Below are 19,022 nucleotides of genomic sequence, written 5' to 3'. Positions count from 1 at the left end.
TCTCATGGTAGTAAGTTTTTTTTTTTTAAGATTTATTTATTTATTTATGTATTTGAAAGGTAGAGTTACAGTGAAAAGGAGAGACAGAGAGAAAGGTCTTCCTTCCCCATTAAATGGCCACAACAGTTGGAGCTGTGCCGATCCAAAGCTAGGAGCCAGGAGCTTCTTCCTGGTCTCCCATGCAGGTGCAGGGGCCCAAGCACTTGGGCCATCTTCTACTGCTTTTCCCAAGCCACAGCAGAGAGCTAGACTGGAAGAGGAGCAGCCAGGACTAGAACCGGTGCCCATGTGGGATGCCAGTGCCGCAGGTGGAGGACTAACCTACTGCGCCATGGCGCCGGCCCCATGGTAGTAAGTTTATATATAACTTTTGCAGGATCGTGATATTGAAACCTCGACTCAGATTTCTTTATCTTGGAGCATAATTACACATAAACATCTTCAAGTAATTTATATTTGTCCTACTTTTTTAAGCTTAATTTTATAATTTTAAACTTACAGAAAAGTTGTAAAAATAGTACAAAGAACTCGTAAACTTTTCATCTAAATCCACCAATTGTAAACATTTTGCCCCATTTGTTGCTTTATTTATTCTCTATTTTTTGCATGCATATTGTTATTGACCTGTATTTGAAATACAGAGGTAAAATCACCATGGGTTGGGTTCCCCAGGAAAAAGATTCCCTGAGATTTCCATAGGGGAGACATGTTAGGAAGCTGCCTAGAAACAGTTCTCAGGGAGGAGAGAGGGAGGCAGGATTGTGCCAGGGAAGAAACCGAACTGTCACGTGCGTGCAACAGCGGACTCCGCGATCCTTCTAGAAGCTTTGAGTTGGCATGGCTCTTCACAGTTGTCATACCTTGAAGCCAGGGGGCTGGACCACATCCACAAGCCTTTGGGTGTAAGTTCCTTCAGGCAAGGGACGTGACCTGGGGCAAAAGGCCTCTCTTTAGCTGCTGGGAATTCCCAGAGGACTCACGGCCCCAGCAGGAGGGAGGCCCTGGGAGGGGACCACGGCAACACCACCACATCTCGGCCTTCCTGCTCCACGTCCAGGACAGGACGCAGTGTGCAAACACTCCAAGTCTTTCTTGAAAGGCGAATTTTGAGATTAGTGGGGAAAGGCTTTTTTTTTTTTTTTAATGTGAAAACAGAAGGATGAAGAGCAAGACAGCAGAGAAGTTTAAGCATATTTTTAATTAAATTTGAAATACGTAGATAATAAAAAGAAGGACTAACTTTTATGCTGGAGATCTTAAAAAGGGGGAGTTAAGACAATTTTATTTCCCTATTTTACTAAAAATAGCACATGAAATTGGAGACAATTCCAGTAGTTGTTATAAAGAATAATGGGGAACAGGAAGAGTCACAGACTTTGTTAACTGCTCAGCTCCAGGGACAAGAAGAAATAAACAGTACTGCAAACGCAGGTTTTCATATCCAGTAGCTGTTTCCTGAGTGAAGAGAACAGAGTGAGACCGCAACCGTGAGTTGCCATCACTAACAGTCCATGTTGTGACAGCACTCTAGGAAGGTCACAGATGTGGCTGGGGGTAGCTTCCAGAAGGAAGAGAGAAGGAACTGGCGGTGGAGGAGAGAAGCAAGATTGAGGGCATCCCTTCCTCCCCAGAAGAGAGCCTGGTTAGCTGACAGGATCTGGAGACGTCTCATCAATATCCATGTATTTAGCAAAGTGGAACTAATGGACAATGCTTTTTCTCCCTTATGGTGGTGGAGAGATGGAAATAACCAGGAAAAAAATCGAGTGTAACGGAGTGAGTCATAAAGGTGCTGACATTTTAATGGAAACGTAAGCCACAGTTTCACATTGAATAGGGCGGGGCGGGGGGCAGAGGGACTGACCTGAAGCTGGAGGGTACCTCCCCAACAATCTCCCCACCATCAGACTAGGAGACATAGCCCGTCTGGGGGCAATGAGCAAGACCTTGTACAACAGACTCGGAATCAGGGCAGAGTCCAGGTCGTCTACACAAGGTTGCACAGGGCCTGAGCTGAGGTCTCCTCTTCCTCCTTGCTACCCACAGACTGCAGTGTGGAGGAGAAAACAAACTGGTCTGTCTTTCCCTCTCACTTTGCCTCTCAAATAAAAAATAAATCTTCAAAAAAAAAAAAAAACTAGAAGAAAATAGGGGAAAGGCCTTGACATTGGTCTGTGCAGATATTTTGAATGTAACCCTGAAAGCATAGCCAACGTCCACTGGTTCACTCCCCAAATGGCAGCAAAGGCCAGAGCTAGGAGGATCCAAAGCCAGGAGCTTCTTCCGGGTCTCCTACTTGGGTGCAGGGGCCCAAGGACTTGGGCCAGCTTCTGTTGCTTTCCTAGGCCATAGTGGAGAGCTGGATCGGAAGTGGAGCAGCCAGGACTTGAACCCATGCCCATATGGGATGCCAGCACTGCAGGTGGCGGCTTTACCCACTCTGTCATAGTCCCGACCCCTAAAATGGTTTTTTTAAGACTGATTTATTTATATTTATTTGAAAGGCAGAAGAGCAGAGAGTGAGAGAGATCTTCCATCCATTGGTTTATTCCAAATTTCTCCAACAGCTAGGTCTGGTCCAAGTGGAAGTCAGAAGCCAGGAACTCCATCTTGATCTCCCACATGGGTGGTAGGGGGCCTAGGTATTTGGGCTATCTTCAGCCGCTATCCCAGGCATGTTAGCAGGAAGCTGGATAGGAAAAAGAGCAGCTGGGACTTGAACCAGCACTCTGATACAGGATGCTGGTGTTGCAGGCAGCAGCTTAACTAGCTGTATCACTGGCCCCTTAATATAGTTTTACTAATTTTCTACTGCTGCTGTAGCAAATGACCACAAACCCAGCTGGTTAAAACAACATCCTTTCATTATCCCACAGTTCTGTGGACCACGAGTTGAGGGAGGTGGAGGGAGTCCTCTACTTTTGTGTCTCACAAGGCCCAATCAAAGCATCGGCCAAGCTGCATTCTCATCCGGAGACCCTGGGGAAGTCACTTCAAGCTCCTTCAGCTGCGGCAGAACCCAGCTCCTCGTGGGGGTGGGTCTCAGGGCCCCATTTTCTTGCTGGCTGGCAGCCAGGGGCTATTCTCGGCTTCTGGAGGACTTGCGCTTCGTATCATCCCCTCTTCAGGCCAGTAATGGTGCTTGGAACCCTCAACCTCAGAATCACTCTGACTTCCTCGTCCGCCACCAGTGCCGCTTTTAAAGCAGCTCTGCCTGGAAAGGGTCCACGGCGACTTGATGGGTCCACCTGGATGATCTTTTCGCCATATAATTTCACTATCCTGAGAGTGACCATTCATCACATGGACAGCTCCGGTCGAGGGGGAGGAGACTGTATTGAGGCAAGGGTCACTGGGTTTGTTCTCAGGATCCTGGCTGCTGCTTTTTAAAATTGTTTGCATTTTTTTGGTGCTATATTTAAAAAAAAATCTTTCTTTACCCCAAGGTAAAAAAGACATCCTCCTGAATTTTTATACACATTATTTGGATAACTGTGCCAGTGCTATCTATTGTGCAATTCATCTTTTGCCCATCAATCTGAAATGTCACTTCTGTCACTTACTAAGAATCTATAGTTACAAAGGTATTCTGGGTGCTGTAGTTCGTTCCATTTGTCCATGAGTCGCTTTGCCTCAGTACCCACTGTCATGATTGCTGGAGTTTTAGTCTTGTTATTTGGAAAAGCAAGCCCTCCATCTTATTTATCTTCAGGGATGTTTTAAATATTCTTGACCTTTTTGATCCTTCCACACGAATTTTGGAATCAGTCCATCAAATTCAATTTTAAAAATTCTTTCTGGACTTTGATTCTAATTGCACTGAGCCAGTAGTTCTCCACGGCAGACAGTTTTGGTCCTGCGGGGCCCTGGGGCACTATGCAGACATTTTTGATTCTCACAACAGGAAGGGAATATGTGCTAACAGCAGCCAGTGGGTAGAGGCCAGGGATAACACCAAACATCCTGCAATACACAGCCCCCTCAACAAAGAACTGTCTGGCTTAAAATATCAATGGTACCATGTCTGTACAATTCTGAGAGAAACTGTCACATCTACTTTATTGGGCATTTTGATAAGCATGGAATATCTCCATTTATATAGATCTTCAATATATTTCAATTAACTTTTAACTTTGAGCATACAAATCTCATATACTTTTTATAATATTTATTCCTAAGTAGATAATTTTTATTTAGTATAAATTGTATTTTCAAAAGATTAGTTAATGTTTGTGGCTGGTACAATGGCACTTCAAACTGTTTATGGGAAGTGGGATTAAAAGATACTTATTTTGGTGCAAAAAAAGTTTGAAATCCATGCAGTTTTTTCATAATACACATTTTCCAAGAACTTTCAAAGACTCCTCGGATGCATGGATTTCAAACTTTTTCTGCACCAAAATCAACTGATCTTTTAATTCAATTTTCTACATTTTAAAATATCTTCATATATAGAATATAACCTGATTTTGTGTTTTGATGTTATAGCCAGCCAACTAAAACTGTTATTAAAACGTCTGTAGATCTTTCCAAGTTTTCTAAATGAAAACTCTATCATCTGTAAATAATGTTTGCTTCTTCCATTTCGATCCTTATGCTTTTGATTTCCATTCCTCATTTCACTGTGATGTCTAGGGCCAAGCTGAAAGCTCAAAGAGGAAAAAGATTAGGAAGCTCTTTCTTCTATTAGATTCTAGGAATGTTTCCACATTCAAATGTATGGGAACTTTAATGTCCTACTTTTTTCATGACTTCAAAAGTAATTGCATTTTGGTCAGAAAAAAATGGTTCTGTGTGATATAATTTTTTTTGAAATGTAAAAGCTTTATAACATATGAGTATATAATCAACTGTAAAATCCATATTTTTGAAATTATTTATGTATTTCACCTCTCAATAATTGAAACACATGTTTTGAAGTCATTTACTATGATGGTAGATATTTTAACTTTTTATAGTTCTATCTATTTTTGCCTTATATATTTTGAAGTTCCTGTATGGAATATATTCACACCTAGAAATGTTGTATATTCTTGTTGAACTCAACATTTTATCAGATGCATAGTTTGCAAGTATGTTTAACTCAGCAACACATTAACAATATCATTCGTTATGATCAAGTGGGATCCATCCCACGGATGCAAGGATGGTTCAGACATGCAAATCAATAAATGTGAGATATAGCACATCATCAGAAGAAAGCACAAAAACAATGTGATCATTTTAATAGATGCAGAGAAAGCATCTAATAAAATTCAACCTATTTTCATGATACAAAGAATAGTTTCTAAAAACTGGATATAAAAGGAATGTACCACAACACAATAAAGACCACATATGACAAACTCACAGGTAGTATCAGACCGAACAAGGAAGAATTAAAAAATTTTCCTCTAAAACCTAGAACAAGACAAGAATCCCCACTTTCACCACTTCTATTCAACACGGTACTGGAAGCTCTAGCCATGGCAATTAGGGAAGAGAAAGAAGTAATGGGTACGTAAGTTGGAACAGAGGAAGTCAAACTGTCTTTGCACACAACATTATCTTGTACAAAGAAAATACTAAAGAATCCACCAAAAACCTATTGGAATCAATAAATGATAGCAGCATAACTTTTGGTTGGAAAACAATTATATACGATCTGCGGGAGAGTACTTCCGTGATACAGAACACTAGGACATCTGGCATGGTCCAGAGCAATCCCTCTTCCATACAGACAAAGTCCTCTGCAAAGACTACTACACAGAGCTCTCTATGGAAGACCACTCTTTCCGTAGTTTTTGTAGTGATTCCTGCCTCCAGGGAAGGGGCCTAACTGATGCTCACAGCTCAGAGGAGCAGTGTTGTAACTGTGCTGTTTGTAGTGTTCTGCTTGCCATCAAGTGCACATTACCCTTCAGTTCATCTCTTCCTTCAAAGGGTTTGGAAAACCACACAAGCTTTCAGAATTGAAACTTGGAGAAGGGGCTGGCACTGTGGTGCAGTGGGTTAACGTCCTGGCCTGGGGCGCCGGCATCCCATATGATCGCCGGTTCAAGACCTGGCTGCTCCACTTCTGATCCAGCTCTCTGCTGTGGCCTGGGAAAGCAGTGGAAGATGGCCCAGGTCTTTGGGCCCCTGCACCCACATGGGAGACCTGGAGGAGGCTCCTGGCTCCTGGCTTCGGATCGGTGCAGCTCTGGCCATTGCGGCCAACTGGGGAGTGAACCAGCGGATGGAGGACCTCTCTCTCTCTCTCTCTGCCTCTCCTCTCTCTATGTAACTCTGACTTTCAAATAAATAAATAAATCTTAAAAAAAAAAAAAAGAAACTTGGGGAAAACATCCAAGGTTAGGGGAGAAAAAAAAAAAAAAGAAGTGCTGATGTGTGTACAATACCTTCTTGAAAGCACCTATTTTCCTCGCTAATTTACCACAAAGCAGCAAGACACAGATGCTCCAGCTCTAGCTCCTAAGCCTAGCATCGCATTCTGTTTTACATTTCACTCTAAGTAACTCAGAGACATCTTGAAATGGAAATTTACCTGTATGGCACAATTACTTGCCTCCATTTTCCCTAACTCAAATGTTACTGACATCTTTAATTTCTCCCTTTGTTCTCCATCATCCATGAATCCTACCGCCTCTCGACATTCTAGGCTACCTTTAAACACTGTTCCCTCATTTCCGCAGTCCCAGAGGAGGTCCTATATGCATGGATTCAAATAATTACCTCTTGCAAAACTTTGGTCCAATCTGTGTTTCCTTAATTTCTACACAAAGTGATACGAATAATCCACCAACAGCTGTTTTCAGTAATAAGAAAGCTTAGTTTTGTGATGAAGGAAAACATCCCTTCTGCTATCCACGCCTTACAAAGGTATGCTGATGCTAAGCTTGTCAAACTGAAATGTCCAGTGTTTAGTTTGTCCTTCATGAGTTGCTTTGAGTGTCCACAGTCTCTACAGATGCAAATGTATTGTTTTATTCCACTTAGCTGGATGGCCACATGTGAAGAAACTTCAAAAACTTCACAGAAAATGGGATTAAGATATTTATTTAGGCACAAAAAACCTGAAATCCTTGCATAGTTTTTTCATAATATGCACCTTCCAAGGATTTTTTTTAAAATATTGATTAATTTACTTGAAAGCAGGAACAATAGAGAGAGAAAGTGAAACACAGAAAGTGATCTTCATCTGCTGGTTCACTTCCTACATGGCCACAACAGTCAGGTATGGACCAGGCTGAAACCAGGAGCCTGAAACTCCATCCTAGTCTTCCCCATGGGTGGCAGCGACTCAAGTATTTGGGCCGTGAGCAAGGAGCGGGATTGGAAGTAGGACAGCCGGGATTCAAGCCTGCACTTGTATGCCAGTGTTACAAACAGTGGCTTAACTCACTATACCACAACACATTCCCCAACCTCTTTTCTTGGCTGGAACTTAAGCCACTATGAACCATGAAGGGGAAGCTAAAATGCTGATTCTGGTGGAGCAACAAGACACAAAATAGCCCTGGAAGCCAACATCATGGAGAGTCCTGTTTTTATCCTAAAATACCTACTCTGGATTGCCTGGGGAAGAGAGAAACAAAGCCCCAGCATTTGCAGCTGCTGGGACTATACGGCCTCTGTAACTGTCACTTGTAGACACGTCTACTTCTAAGTGATCGCTGTTGCTTGTAGACACGCCTACTTCTAAGTGATGGCTGTTGCTGGTAGACGCACCTACTTCTAAGTGATGGCTGTTGCTGGTAGACACGCCTACTTCTAAGTGATGGCTGTTGCTGGTAGACACGCCTACTTCTAAGTGATGGCTGTTGCTGGTAGACGCACCTACTTCTAAGTGATGGCTGTTGCTGGTAGACGCGCCTACCTCTAAGTGATGGCTGTTGCTGGTAGACACGCCCACCTCTAAGTGATGGCTGTTGCTGGTAGACACGCCCACCTCTAAGTGATGGCTGTTGCTGGTAGACACGCCCACCTCTAAGTGATGGCTGTTGCTGGTAGACACGCCCACCTCTAAGTGATCAATGTTGCTGGTAGACACGCCCACCTCTAAGTGATCAATGTTGCTGGTAGACACGCCCACCTCTAAGTGATGGCTGTTGCTGGTAGACACGCCCACCTCTAAGTGATGGCTGTTGCTGGTAGACACGCCCACCTCTAAGTGATCAATGTTGCTGGTAGACACGCCCACCTCTAAGTGATGGCTGTTGCTGGTAGACACGCCCACCTCTAAGTGATGGCTGTTGCTGGTAGACACGCCCACCTCTAAGTGATGGCTGTTGCTGGTAGACACGCCTACTTCTAAGTGATCAATGTTGCTGGTAGACACGCCTACCTCTAAGTGATGGCTGTTGCTGGTAGACACGCCCACCTCTAAGTGATCAATGTTGCTGGTAGACACGCCTACCTCTAAGTGATCAATGTTGCTGGTAGACACGCCTACCTCTAAGTGATCCCCACATCTGAAGCTTTCATTTAGTGCTCTCCTGCCCCACTAAGAATTCTCCCTCAATTTATTTTCTTATCTTTTCCCACCCCCTCCCAAAGTGTCAGTTTTCTTTCTTCCCTTAAGTACAGATGCAGATTCAAATGTCTACATGGGAAACAGTACTACTAAACTGATTTAACCCAGCTGCTCTTTTCTGAACACAAATACACATATCTATCTATGTATGTAGCATGTACAGAGGTACTTCAAAAAGTTCATGGAAAACAGAACTAGATATACACGGAGCATACTGAGTATATGAAACAAAGACTATTATAGCATTTACATCAACATTCACTATTCACCTTCAGTTGTTCTGTTTTTATTTTGACTTGTCATATATTTCAACGATGCCATCATTAATCATTAAGCAAACTCTTCTGGAGCGTCTTTTTAGGAAACAGCCGTGAAAGCAAACAGTACATCTCAAGACAGAACCTCCCCGAGAGCATAAACACACCTAGTTTTCTTGCTGTGCCTGGAACAGTGGCTGGCAAATAGGTACTCAATACATGTTTGTGGTGAAAAGAAAACTTGGAGCAAAACTTCATTGGAAGGTGAACTGGTCTTTTAAAAAAAAAGTCAAGAATCATTGAGAGCTCAATCTAGTGAATAAGATACGTCATCAAGTGGGGGCCTATCACTTGGAGCAAAGAAACAAACTGCAATCTGTGATTACAGAGCAATAAACCAGAGCTTCCTGTAGGAATCACGAAAACGGCTCAGCGCGGAGGCACCTGGGAAGGAACTCAGGGACTGGCCTCTCGGGCTGCCGTCACCGTCACCGGGCTGAGGCGGCTCCCGCTTCCCAGCACTCGCCCCGCGCTCCCTCTGCTGACTGCACGGATGCTTCTCTCCCCGCATTCAGGTTTCCGACTAAAGGGTCACCTTCTCCAAAAGCCCTCCTTTTTTATTTTTTTCTTTGTGTGTTTTTTTTTTTTTTAGAAAACTTTTATTTGATAAATATAAATTTTGAAAGTACAACTTTTGGATTATAGCGTTTTTTTTCCCCTCCCACCCATAAACCATCCCATCTCCTACTCCCTCTCCCACCCCATTCTTCATTAAGATTCATTTTTAATTATCTTTGTATACAGAAGATCAACAGTATATACTAAGTAAAGATTTCAACAGTTTGCACCCACACAGACACACAAAGTATAAAGTACTATTTGAAGACTATTATTTATGCTAATTCTCATAGTACAACACATTAAGGACAGAGATCCTACATGGGGAGTAAGTGCACAGTGACTCTTGTTGTTGATTTAACAATTGACACTCTTATTTATGATGTCAGTAATCACCCGAGGCTCTTGTCATGAGCTGTCAAGGCTATGGAAGTCTCCTGAGTTCACAAACTCCGACCTTATTTAGACAAGGCCATAGTCAAAGTGGAAGTTCTCTCCTCTCTTCAGAGAACGGTACCTCCTTTAGGCCCTCCTTTCTACATGACCTAACATAAAGCTCTCTCTGTTACTCTCCAACCCTGCTTTCTGTATCCTATGGACTTGCTACTGACATATTTTATATCTAGTTAGCTTATGTGTGTATCATCCATCCCTATCACTACAATGTTAATGTCATGCTGAAAGGAATTTTATTCACTGCTGTAGCTCCAAATTTCTGGATATTCAAATTTCAAGTAATACATTCAGTACTTATGTGTTTACATTGAAACAGGAAAGCAGCAAGGAAAGACAAGAAGAACGAGAGGAGTAACGAAGAGCAAAGGGTGAAGGGAGTGGCTCTTTTTCTCCACTGCTCTATTGTTAGCATCAGTTTTGAACGCAAGGCCTCCAAAACACCATTTCAGAAGGGGTTGACATCGCTTTTTGAGATTTCAAAATAATGAGTACTTTAAAGAAAGAGGTTCCACTACTTTCGGAAGCATCTGGGTAATATTTACTGTTATAATTCCAACGAACTGCCTTTCCAGGTCAGAAGCAGAGAGAGGACGAGAGACAGAGAGGCCCATGCACTGGTTCACTCTCCAAATGCCCACAATGGCAGAGCTGGGAGCCAGGAACTCAATCCAGGTCTCCCACGTGGGAGGCAGAAACTCAATAGCCTACTCCTCCAAGGATTCGCAGTGAGCTGATTCAGACAGCAACATCCACATTACTCTGATACGGGATGTTGGCATCTTAGCTGGTCAGTCTTTTTTTTCTTTTAAGATTTATTTTATTTATTTGAAAAACAGAGTTACAGAGAGAGGTAGAGCCAGAGAGAGAGAGGTCTTCCATCCATTGGTTCACTCCCCAGTTGGCCGCAATGGCCAGAGCTGCACCAATCCGAAGCCAGGAGCCAGGAGCTTCCTCCGGGTCTCCCACACGGGTGGCAAAGGCCCAAGGACTCGGGCCATCGTCTCCTACTTTCCCAGGCCATGGCAGAGAGCTGGATCAGAAGTGGAGCAACCGGGTCTAGAACCAGCACCTGTATGGGATGCGGGCGCTGCTGGCCAGGGCGTTAACCTGCTGCGCCACAGTGCTGGCCCCAGAAGTCCAAGCTGCTCACCTCCACCTCTTTATGTCCACTCCCCAATCCACAAGTACAAATGGAGTAAACATTTGGGAATGACCAAATCATAGAAGTACTTATATAATTTTAGTAGGATATTGATATTGGCATTAACATTTTTAATTAACAATTCAACAACTTATTTATACTTTAATAATTTAATTAACATTTTAAATTTCCTACACCTAAAATTTCAAGTTATCTATTCATATAGAACCTCTGCATACTCACTTTTAGGATCCTACTTAATAGATGTCTTAGTTCAGGCTGCTGACAACACAACCCCATAGGCTAAGTGACTTATAAACCACAGAGGCGGATTTCTCGTGGTTCTGCGGGCTAGAGAGAAGTCCAAGCTCAGGGTGCCAGCACAGCCAGGCCTGGTCCAAGGGCCTATTCCGGGCTGTAGATGCAGACTGCTAGCTGCATCCTCACCTGGCCAGAGGAGGCTGACAGGGCTTCTCCGGGGTCTCCTGGGTAAGGGCACAGATGCCCTTCACGAGGGACCCCTAACAACCTAATCAGCTTCCAGAGACCCCCACCTCCCCACATGGCACTGGGGGTTAGACAGCAACAGACAGATTTTGGAAAGGCACACTGAGTCCATGAGGAGGCTACTTGGTAACGCTAGGAGGCAAGCCTCTGGAAATGCTTGTAACGATGGCAGTTCTACTGCACCCCGCACCTTAGGGAGCAAGGTTTAGTTCCTTTCAAGGGACGGTCATCTAAGTCACATGTCATCCATGTCCTTGCATCCTCAAACTGCATACTCCTGATATACACTTATCAACAAAGGTCTGTAACTACAGAAATTGGGGGAAGATGACATTTTTCAATGTTCTAGCAGATTCTGCAGAAAAGAACATTCTATTTTATTTTCCTGCTTATTTCTACCATAACATTATGAACAAGTCCTTTTCTTACAAGAATTCAGTAGTCCTGGTTTAAAGATTTAGGCAAGGTAAACAGTACAGAATATTGTCCTGGAAGAATTTTTAAAGCACTTCTAGAATTTTAAAGCACATTTTAGAGACTTCAATGTATTGATTTGTAGAATCAAATAGTGCCCAGCCCCTTAGAGAACAGTTTATTCCAGTTATGAATTAAATCTTCATCTTTGTTCTCCACATATAAAGTCTAATACAGTAATAGCAGTACTGATATAATAGTCATAATTTAGTACTAAACCTAGTAATTTCTATTTTACATTGTTCTTAAGTGCGACCTACTGCACTCTGGGCCAGCGGCCGTTAGACGTACTTTTACTCCGGAGGCTTGCAATCTTAGGGCGCTTGTGCTTCTTCTCTGAGGCAGGGTTCTCTGGCGTAGGGGCAGAGGCACACGCTGTTGGTGAGTTACCTGCGCCAGGCAATCTCTTAGGAAATGCCGTGGAGCAGGTGCGCCGTCTGGTCCGACGTGCCACTTCCCGCTCTTTGTACAGCAGCTGCTCATCCATCAGCAATGCCATGAGCTGCTTAGACTTCTCCCGGATATAATAACCTGAAAAAAATACATTGAGTTTGCTTATAAAAGGAAACACTAGTTAACACTCTAATAATAATTGGTATTCTAACGAAAATTAAGAAAAAATTAAACTGAGCAAAGTGAAAAGACCTGTAGCAAATAAAGAACTGTCAATAAATATACTCCTTTTGTCAAACTTTAAGAAGTAAATCATTATAATGAAATCGTGTCCTACACTGGCATTACATTTTTCACATTAAATACAGTATTGGCTTTTCCTTTTCAAAGCAATACAGACTGCAATAAACCAAACCATCCAGCATAAAAAGATGAATGAGTCAGATCTAGATGTACTGATCCAGATGTATGACCACGACATATCGCCAAAGATTTAAAGTAAAAGCATTTGTAAAGCAAAGAGGAGAATAAACTATCATGTGTGTGTGTGTGCATTCTGCAAAGAGAAGTAGATGAGAACCAGAGTGCTGTGGTTTGAATGGGCACCCTCCAGAATTAAGGTGCTGCCAACATGACCCTATGAAGAGGTGGGGGCTTCAGAGGTGACTGGCCACGAGGCTCCTCCCTCTGGAGTGTCCAGGCCTTACAACAGGGGCTTCAGGCAGCATCAGTTTTGCTTTACAGCACGCGAGGACGCAGCACTCCTCCCTGGAGGACGCAGCATCAGGCAACATCTTGGAGGCAGAGAGCAGCCGTCACACAATCTGCCAGCTCCTGGACCTTGGAATTTCCAGCCTCCAGAAGGGGAGACAATAAATTTCTATTCTTTCCAAATGACTCAGTCTGTGCTGTTCTGTTACAGCGGCACAAAAGGAACAGGAGAGACAGGTAAGCAGGCAGGCAGGCAGACTGCCTACTTAACAACATTTGCATATATTTGTTAGTTTAAAGGGGAGCTGTTGGGGTGGGACAAGGGGAGGGAGGGCAACTGGCTTTTCCTGGACATCATTATCAAAACATATGTTACCACTAGTAAGTGGCAAAGCACAGTCAAGGCCAGAATTCCCTGGTGCAGCCTGCCCTTAGGCATCTATCTGGGCCTGAGTTGACCTGAAAAGCAGTACAAGCTGGGCCGGCGCTGCAGCTCACTAGGCTAATCCTCCGCCTTGCGGTGCCGGACACCAGGTTCTAGTCCCGGTCAGGGCTCCGGATTCTATCCCAGTTGCCCCTCTTCCAGGCCAGCTCTCTGCTGTGGCCCGGGAAGGCAGTGGAGGATGGCCCAAGTCCTTGGGCCCTGCACCCGCATGGGAGATCAGGATAAGCACCTGGCTCCTGCCTTCGGATCAGCGCAGTGCGCCGGTCGCAGCAGCCATTGAAAGGTGAACCAACGGCAAAGGAAGACCTTTCTTTGTCTCTCTCTCTCACTGTCCACTCTGCCTGTCCAAAAAAAGAAAAAAAAAAAAAAGAAAGAAAAGCAGTACAAGCATATCTGCTCAGTTTAATTCACAGACGCAGAGCACACTACAACCTGTAATTCACTCAAATAGAAGATGTGAGTATTATTCTCAACCCCATCACGTGAGAAATGATAAAGGAAAATCACCCACATCTCTGTATCTTGGGACCAACTCATCTAAGTATCTCATGGTCTTCCCAAGCCTTCTTCCAGAAGTAAACTGCAAAATTCCTAAAGACCCACGACCAAGCTCATCCTGGGCTCTGAGTGTGATGAATTAAAGTGCTGACATCTCCTAACTACAAGTCACGGCAGTGGAAGTAATGAGAAACGGTCAAGTTCAGGGGATATGCAGACGACAGGGGCCAGCACTATCGCTTCATTACGGATGGATTCGGACAGTGTCAGAAACCTTTGCTCACACTGCCATCTTTACCAAAATTATCTTCTCTCTCTCCTTAGTCAATTCTTCCTTCCAAACTTGGCTAACTGCTTCAAATGTTATTATTACAAACATCTTTAACTTCCTATAATGAGTCTGTAGTGTATAACTTTAAAAATCCAACAGTGTTTCAGGTTATGGCTCTGTCACAGGATAAACAGAAGTCTGTTGTAAATTTCAGCCTTTGGGGACAATGTGTCAGATCCAGAAAAATGACACAGCTAGGTTTGGGAGACGTGAAAGATGTGCTTTCCCATTCTGAACCTCAGGAACTCATCTCCTTCCACTCTCCCCCTCCTTTCCCCTCATGTGGCCCACACTTGCCACCCCGGTGCCCATCCTGCAATCCTACCAGGCTCTTCATCCCCCGAGAGCCGCTGCGAGAACTCTCCTGATGCCTGGATTCCGGATATGTCCAGGTCTCCCTACTACGTCACCTCCTCAGAGAAGCCTTCAGACTCCAAAATGGCCCCACCTTCATCGCTCTTATTCCCCATCCTGCTTCACTTGTCACCTAGGCATTTATCACTACCTAATATTAAACATTTCTCCACTTGTTCTTGTTTGTTTCCTCACCTAGAATAAAAGCTCCATCAAGGCAGCAAAATCTCATTCTAAATACTCTAAATAGTCTCCAGAAGAATGACTGACATTTAGTATATACTCATAGTTACTGAATGAATCAAAAAAAGAAACAAATTACCAAAAAAATTCTTATCTTCTCCCTGATATAATACAAATGAAATTAGGCTGTATGGAAAGATACTGAGGCCAATTTATAACTTATCTTCCTGAAAAAGTTGCTTAGTCTGAAATAATTTATTGCAACACTCCTAATTAAAAATTAAAAATCGGGACAGGCATTTGGCACAGAGTTAAGACGCCACTTGGGATGCCTGTTTCACATATCAGACACCCTGGGTTTGAGTCCCAGCTCAACTTCTGAGCCAGCTTCCTGTTAATGTGCACCCCAGGAAGTTGCTGATGGCTCAGGTACTTGGGTTCCTGCCACCCATGTGGGAGACCCACAGGAAGTTGCAGGTCCCTGGCTTCAGCCTGGCACAGCTCCAGCTGATACAAGATCTCTCTCTCTCTCTCTCTCTCTCTCTCTCTCTCTCCATTTCAAATAAACAAAATTAGGGAAACAACTTTTTACCTAGAAATTCAGGGCCAAGTGCAGATTACTCTATTAGGAGCCTGAGTGGATTGGTGGAATTTGAGCCACCCAGTAGCTCTGAGAGTCAAGGAGGTCCACTATGTGAACAACCAGCTGCAGTGGTGGGGGACTCCAATGTGCAGGCTCCTCCCTGAGGTGCAAGCCAGCAGCGTCAGGAAGACCAGGCCTCAGCAGCTTACCAAAATCAGGGACTAAATCCCCCAGAAGCGAGCTTCACGCTACCCTGGCTACCTGTCTACCACCCTCAGGACGCTGGGGACTAATCCAGTTGTTCTGAAACACCAGAAATGGAAGTGAGAAAGTCCAGGAAGAACCCAATGGCCCTGCCTCAGGGATGGGCCAAGCAACAGCAGGAGTAACAGCAAGCTGACGTCTACTTGTTCTGACCAGTGAGCATCTGAAAAGGAAAGATGGCGGGCACAGCACTAAAATATAGCAATGCAGGGAGTGTCAACCTGGGTATCAGCTGCTCTGGGTCTGAAAGAAAAGGGGGTAGGGGAAATGGAAAAGGGTCTCTGAAATAAGAAACTAAATCATGCAACAGATAAGCATCCAAGGATATCATTTTGAAAACAAGATAAAAAGGTTAGTTGAAGTGCAGGTTAAAATGAAAATAAAACAAAATATTGTTATAATAAGGAATCTTTTGGTTGTAAGTGACAATAACCCCCACCACCACAGAGCTATACTTGGGTCCTGTTTTTTTTTTTAAAGATTTATTTATTTATTTGAAAGGCAGAGTTACACAGAGAAAGAAGGAGAGGCAGAGAGAGAGAGAGGTCTTCCATCCTCTGCTTCACACCCCAATTGGCCACAATGGCCAGAGCTGTGCCGATCTGAAGCCAGGAGCCAGAAGCCTCTTCCAGGTCTCCCACACATGTGCAGGGGCCCAAGGACTTGGGCCATCTTCTACAACTTTCCCAGGCCATAACAGAGAACCAGATTGGCACTGGAGCAGCCAGGACTTGAACCAGCGCCCATATGGGATGCTGGCACTGCAGGTGGTGGCTTTACTCACTACACCACAGCACCGGCCCCTATACCTGGGTCTTAGACATGATCAGGCTCAGCTTTCTTCCACTCTTATAGCACATTACACTTGTCTTACAAGGTATTTCCAGGCTGTAATTGCCCATTTAATGTCTTTTTCCTCCACTTGACTGTAACATTCATGAAGGCCAGAAATATACTTATGTAAGGCATACTCTAAAATAAATAGATGAAGATATTGAGGAAAACATTCCCAAATGCTGAGACAGGGTCTATAATTTTATAACTGAACACCATGTAGAGATTTGGAAATGCAGTAAATTCAGAGACCTTGGACTCTGAGATGCACAACCAGGAAAGACACATAATGTAAGATCTTCAGAAAACATAGATTAGGCTTCAAACAAGAGTTATGAAACATCTGAACGCCCTGCCTCTGCCTGACACATGGCCCCACCAAAACCTGCTCTTCTTCCAATATTCCTTCCTCTGGCCATGCTTATTTTTTCCCCAGACACCTTTTATTTCAGGAATACAAACAATGCATTTCATAAATACAGCTTTAGGAATACAGGGATTCTTGCCACTGTACCCACACTCTCAGCCCCCTGCCTCCTCCCTCTCCTGTGCCTTCTTATTGTTTACTAATATCTATTCTCAATTAACTTATACACATACAATTTAATTCTATACTAAGTATGAAAAAAAAAAAAAACTGTTCCTCAACAGTTGAAACAAGGGCTGTTCAAAGTCATTGCATATCAAAGTGTTAATTTCAGCCGGCGCCGCGGCTCACTAGGCTAATCCTCCGCCTTGCGGCGCCGGCACACCGGGTTCTAGTCCCGGTCGGGGTGCCGGACTCTGTCCTGGTTGCCCCTCTTCCAGGCCAGCTCTCTGCTATGGCCCCGGAGTGCAGTGGAGGATGGCCCAAGTCCTTGGGCCCTGCACCCCATGGGAGACCAGGAGAAGCACCTGACTCCTGCCTTTGGATCAGTGTGGTGCGCCGGCCGCAGCGCGCCGGCCGTGGTGGCCATTGGAGGGTGAATCAATGGCAAAGAAAGACCTTTCTCTCTGTCTCTCTCTCTCACTGTCCACTCTGCCTGTTTAAAAAAAAAGTGTTAATTTCACTTCCTAGGATTACCTTTTAGGTGCTATATTAGTTATCACAGGTCAGGGGGAACTGATGGGTATTTGGATTGATTCCATGTCTAAGCTTTTGTGAATTGAGCTGCAATAAATATGAGGGTACAGATAACTCTTTGATATGCTGATTTCATTTCCCTTGGGTAACGTCCCAGGAGTAGGATGGCTGGGTCATATGGCAGGTCTATATACAGATTTCTGAGGTATCTCCATACTATCTTCTACAGTGGCCGTACCAGTTTACATTCCCACCAATAGTGGATTAGGGTACTTTTTTCCCCCACATCCTCACTAGCATTTGTTGTTTATTGATTTCTGTATGAAAGCCATTCTAACTGGGGTGAGGTGAAACTTCATTGTGGTTTTGATTTGCATTTCTCTGATGGCTAGTCATCCTGAGCATTTGTTCATGTGTCTGTTGGCCATTCAGATCTTGTCTTTTGAAAAATGCCTGTTTAAATCTTTTGTCCATTTCTTCACTGGGTTGTTTGCTTTGTTGTTGTTGAGTTTCTTGATCTCTTTATATATATTCTGGTTATTAATCCTTTACCAGTTGCATTGTTTGCAAATAATTTCTCCCATTCTGTTGGTTGCCTCTTCACTTTGCTGAGTGTTTCTTTTGCAGTGCAGAATATTCTCAATTTGATGCTGTCCCATTTGTCAATTTTGGCTTTGATTGCCTGTGCTTCTGGGTTCTTTTCCAAGAACTCTTTGCATATGCCAATGTATTGCAGGGTTTCCCCAATATTCTCTAATAATCTGATGGCATCAGGTTGTAGCTTTAGGTCTTTAATCCATTTTGAGTGGGTTTTTGTACAAGGTGTAAGGTAGGGGTCTTGCTTCATACTTCTGCATATTGAGATCCAGTTTGCCCAGCACCATTTGTTGAACAGACTGTCCCTGCTTCAGGGATTGGTCTTAGCTCCTTTGTCAAAGATAAATCAGTTGTGGATGCATGGGTTGATTTCCGGCATTTCTATTCTGTTCCATTGGTCTATCCATCTGTTTTTGTACCAGTACCATGCTGTTTTGATTGTAACTGCCCCGCAGTACATCTTGAAATCTGATATTATGATGCCTCTGGCTTTGTTTTGGTTGTATAAGATTGCTTTAGCTATTCGGGATATTCTGTGTTTCCATATGAATTTCAACATCATTTTTTCTATATCTAAGTAGAATGTCCTAGGCATTTTGACTGGTATCACATTAAATCTGTAAATTGCTTTTGGTAGTATGGACACTTTAATGATATTGATTCTTCCAATCCATGAACATGGAAGATTTTTCCATTTTTTTGTGTCTTCATCTATTTATTTATTTAATGTTTTGTAATTCTCATCATAGACATCTTTGACATCCTTGGTTACATTTATTTCAAGATATTTGATTTTTT

General features: G+C 43.5%; 1 protein-coding gene across 1 annotated transcript in view; it reads right to left on the bottom strand.

Annotated features, from left to right (window-relative positions):
* The window catches only part of ENTHD1 (ENTH domain containing 1), a 144,782-nt gene that overhangs the window by 87,325 nt on the left and 38,435 nt on the right, over positions 1-19,022 (bottom strand). Inside the window, exon 2 of the mRNA XM_062201876.1 lies at positions 12,260-12,499. Coding sequence (XP_062057860.1) covers positions 12,260-12,499 — 240 coding nt within the window. The remainder of the gene's footprint in view (positions 1-12,259; positions 12,500-19,022) is intronic.

The sequence above is a fragment of the Lepus europaeus genome, chromosome 10 (genome assembly GCF_033115175.1).
Source record: "Lepus europaeus isolate LE1 chromosome 10, mLepTim1.pri, whole genome shotgun sequence".
Classification (NCBI taxonomy): Eukaryota; Metazoa; Chordata; class Mammalia; order Lagomorpha; family Leporidae; genus Lepus; species Lepus europaeus.
This window is presented reverse-complemented; position numbering and strand designations above follow the sequence as displayed.